This window comes from Colossoma macropomum, unplaced genomic scaffold (genome assembly GCF_904425465.1).
Source record: "Colossoma macropomum unplaced genomic scaffold, Colossoma_macropomum, whole genome shotgun sequence".
Lineage (NCBI taxonomy): Eukaryota > Metazoa > Chordata > Actinopteri > Characiformes > Serrasalmidae > Colossoma > Colossoma macropomum.
Window position 1 is genome coordinate 5,129,867 of NW_023494787.1, and position 4,408 is coordinate 5,134,274.

The 4,408-nt window shown below is 42.6% G+C and overlaps 1 protein-coding gene across 1 annotated transcript; it reads left to right on the top strand.

Moving 5' to 3' along the window:
- The first annotated feature begins 1,313 nt into the window (after positions 1–1,313).
- LOC118804851 (perforin-1-like) lies at positions 1,314–3,349 on the top strand. The gene is made up of 3 exons (XM_036565473.1): positions 1,314–1,344; positions 1,523–2,056; positions 2,161–3,349. Exons 2-3 carry the CDS (start codon positions 1,524–1,526, stop codon positions 3,347–3,349), a joined length of 1,722 nt encoding a protein of 573 aa, XP_036421366.1. The 5' UTR covers positions 1,314–1,344; position 1,523.
- Positions 3,350–4,408: the final 1,059 nt, after the last annotated feature.

Sequence of the window (4,408 nt, forward strand, 5' to 3'; positions counted from 1 at the left end):
TGACTCACTAAAGAGTTCCAAACTGCCACTGGAAGCAACATCAGCAAAAGAACTGCACATTAGGAGCTTCACGAGATGGGTGTCCATGGCTGAGCAGCTACCCACAAACCTAAGGTGAAAGTGCACAATGCCAAGCGTTTGGGGGTCAGTGGTGTAAAGCACGCTGCCACTGGACTCTGGAGCAGTCGAAACGTGTTCTCTGGAGTGATGAATCAGCTTCTCTATCTGTCAGTCTGATGGACGAGTCTGGGTTTGGTGGATGCCAGGAGAACGTTACCTGCCTGACTGCACTGTGCCAGCTGTAGAGTTTGGTAGAAGAGGGATGATGATATGGGGTTGTTTTCAGGGGTTGGTCTAGAACCATTAGTTCCAGTGAAGGGAAATCTTAATGCTTCAGCACCAAGACATGTTGGACAATTGTATACTCCCAACTTTGTGGGAACAGTTTGGGGAAGAACCTTTTCTGTTCCAGCATGACTGAGCCCCACTGCACAAAGTAGCTCCATAAAGGCCTGAGTGGGTGAGTTTAGTGTGGAAGAACTTGACTGGCCCTCACAAAGCCCTGACCTCAACCCCATAGAACACCTTTGGGATGAACTAGAACGGAGATTGTGAGCCAGGCCCTCTCGCCTAACATCATGAATGGGCAAAATTTCCAAAAAACACATTCCAGAATCTTCCAGAAAGCTTTCCGGAAGAGTGGAGGTTGTTATAGCTGCAAAGGGGGACCAACCCCATATTAATGCCTATGGATTTAGAATGGGTTGTCATACAATCTCCTGTATGATTGGTAGGTGTGCATATAGTGTATGTTAGCACCAAACTAAGCATTAGCATTTAAGCTCTGGCATAAACAGACATCTGATGCTTTGAATGCAATATAAAACTCATGAAAGCTCAGGGGAACATTTTTCAAGATACCTTTCAGTCGGCTCTGGAGAACCAAGCCAAAACAGATTTTAGGCCTTTTGGTGAAAAGTGGAAAAAGACTCAGAAGGCCCACGACTACTTTCTCTGACAGAAGGAGAATTTTAGCAGTCTGGTGAGGAAAACGGAAAAAAGCAGATTGTAAAAAGTGTGGTGAGACAAAATGATTCCAGGTACTTTTCAGATATGTTGATTATGCAAGTAGTTTACATTGGACTCCTTTAAGACTAGGTGATGATGAAAATGTATTGTCTTTTTGTCACCAGTTGAAGAAACAAAGCATGGCAATTTTTTTGTACCTGACCTACATAAAGCCACCAGAGTAAGCTCCTCCTTCTATCACTAGTATTTAACCTGTGGTATGTGGTTTTGCAGGTTTCACATCTCAGAGTCACCTCAGATAAAGATACGACACAAGTAAGTTCTGATGGGAATAAAAAATTATTACATTTGTAAACTGTATACTAATACATAAATGTTGTGTGTATACATACTGTGGGCCGCTTCATAGACCACAAAGAGTTTGCTGTTTATAATAGTCTATTTTTTCCTATTGATTATTAAGAAATGACTAAAGGATTTTTTCTATTATCAGAATGGGGTGGATGTGTCGTTACCTTGTCAGCTGTTGGATGTGGTGTTCTCTTCTTTCTATGGTGAATAATGAAGAACAACTGGAGCTGGGAGGTCCAGAAGACTGTAAGAATGCAGACTTCATTCCAGGCTACAACCTTGGTGGAGAGGGCTTTGACGTAGTGAAAATGGAGCGAAAAGGGTCTTATGTCATTGACATGGAGAAGTGGGACATCGGGAACAGCAGCTGTAAAATGTACAAGAACGCATACATGAACAACGCAAAGCAGAAGACACCTGCAGCTGTGGTGTTCTGGAGAACACTCCCAAAGTGTTCGATGAAGGTTTCCAGCCAGACTTATGACTCGAGTGAAGCTCTTGTGAACGACTCTACCTCGTCAATCTCAAACAACTGGAAAGTTGGACTTGATGTGATGTTTATGGCTTCAGTTTCGGTAGGAGGTACTCATTCCCGCGAAGCACAATTCGGTATGAAGAAGTCAAAGGAGGACAATTTCAGTTTCACCAAGCATGCTGTCAAATGCAGCTTTTATAGGTGAGCCATTCTGCTGTGTAAATGGTATAATAAATAAATCATTGTTGCATAGGTTTCACTGCGTATTGATAATAAATACATTTGCCTTCGAAATTCCTCCACAGATATAAAATAGTGTCTTCACCCCCACTGCATCAAGAGTTTCTTCAGGCTGTGCAGTCTCTTCCCCGAGAATATAATCCACACTCCTATCAAAGCATAATCGACATGTTTGGCACACACTTTACCACAGGAGTGGAGTTGGGTGGGAAGATGAAAGCAGTAACAGCCATCAGAACCTGCAAGGCAGCAATGAGTGGACTTGCGGGCACAGCAGTCAAAGACTGTTTGGACGTGGAAGCCTCAGGCACATACAATGGTGCTACTTTGAGGGCAGAGTTCAAACACTGCCAAGCCCTAAAGAAGAAAATGAATACAGATGAAAAATTCAGCTCAATGTTTAATGACCGACAGACAGAGATTACAGGAGGGAACGTCAATGGTGAAGATCTCCTTTTCTCCAGAACCTCACATCCAAATTCTCTAAAACAGTGGCTGGATTCCCTGAAGACCATCCCAGATGTGGTGACATACACTCTTAAACCTCTGCATACAGTACTGAGCAATAACCACCCTGCCAGGAAGGGACTGAAGAAGGCAGTAGAAAATTATATCCGGGAAAACGCTTTGAAAAAAGTTTGCTCCGAGTCCTGTAAGATAGGGCATCACAATAATGCAAGAGATCGCTGTGCCTGCGTTTGTGAACCAAGTCAGAATATACTGTCCAGCTGCTGTCCTACTGAAAAAGGTCTAGCCACACTGAAGGTCTTCAAACTCCGTGCCAAAGGTTTATACGGAGACCGCTGGACTGAAACAGATGGTTCTGTAGAGGTCAGCTATGGTGACACAGTCAGACGCACTGCAGTAATTAATGATAATAACAATCCACGCTGGAGTGAATCATTTGAGTTTGGTCCGGTCAAGCTGTCCATCAGCAAAAAACTCTCTTTCAAAGTATATGATGCAGATTCTTACTGGAACAGTGACCTTCTTGGAAAGTGCTCCTTCGACCTGAGAAGTGGACAAGTGACTGACCTGTGTACCTTCCAGTATGGCACCTTCTATTTCTCCTATACTGTAAAATGTGCTCCCAGTCTGCAGGGTCCAAAGTGTGCAGATTACAGTCCTTCTCCGATGGACACTCATCTGGCCAAAATATTTCACTCCAGAAACGGCATTCTGGCTAAAGATATGTGGAAGCTCCAGACGGCCCACAATTACTCCAACAACCTCTATTTCAAGGGTTATTATTAATAAAACAAGTCTTATGCAGCAGTAATGCTAAACAGCTTAAGCTAAAAACTTCTGTTAAAATGAAAATATTATTTCATATTTTACCACTGCTTGCTGGATGTTTGCCTTTTAATTAAAGCATTCACAAAGACAAATCTTGAGTCATACATTTTTTTTAAGTTGATTACTTATATGTACAGTTTAAAACATGTAAACACATGATATGTTTTTATTTTCGCAATTACATTCCATTACATTCGTGTAGGGAACTTGTCAAATGAACACCTTTGCCTGCTTTGAGACAGCTAATTCAGCTGTTTAGCGACAGCATACAGTCAGCAGACAGAACAAAATACTGCAGCATCCTGCCACTGGTTGCAGTGCTGTGGAGTGCAGGAGGCGTGGCCATGCAAAGTGAACATGCAAAGAGGCTCACGGGAGCCGTAACGCTACCGTTACCGTTATGAGAGATTTTAGTACAATGTGCGATATGTGTTTATTGCGCTGATCCATGATGGGCTTAGTTAGTGTGGGTATGTGTGACGACCATAAAGTAAAAGTGTATTCATTATCATGCTTTTCGTTAGCATACTTTTGGTATGTCCATTTATTTTAATTATGTAATATGTTGAACTGACAAAGACAAGAAAATATACAAAACATAACCATGATTAAATAAAATGCCCAGAGGCGGGACCAGCCAGCAAGCGTCCATCCAAGATGTCACCGACATGAACAATAACTGCAGCTTCAAACTCCAATGGCAATAAGAAAAGTGACTATCAAAACAAGGTCAACTTTTTTGTGTTGGTAAGAGCTGGTAGATGTGGTTTATTTAGCTGGTTAGAACTGGCTGATCAACTTGGCCCACTGGTAAGAACTGGTAGAACAGATTGATTCAGCTGGTTAGACTTGGATACACTGATGAGAACAACAGGGTTAGCTGAACTACCTGAATTCAGCCTTACAGTAACAAAAAACAGCCAGCGATATTGGCCTTTAGACACAGTCCTACCGCCCCGAAGATGTCCTGGAAAAGGTGAAAGAGAACCCCTACCAGGTAAGCTCCCTCCTACCACC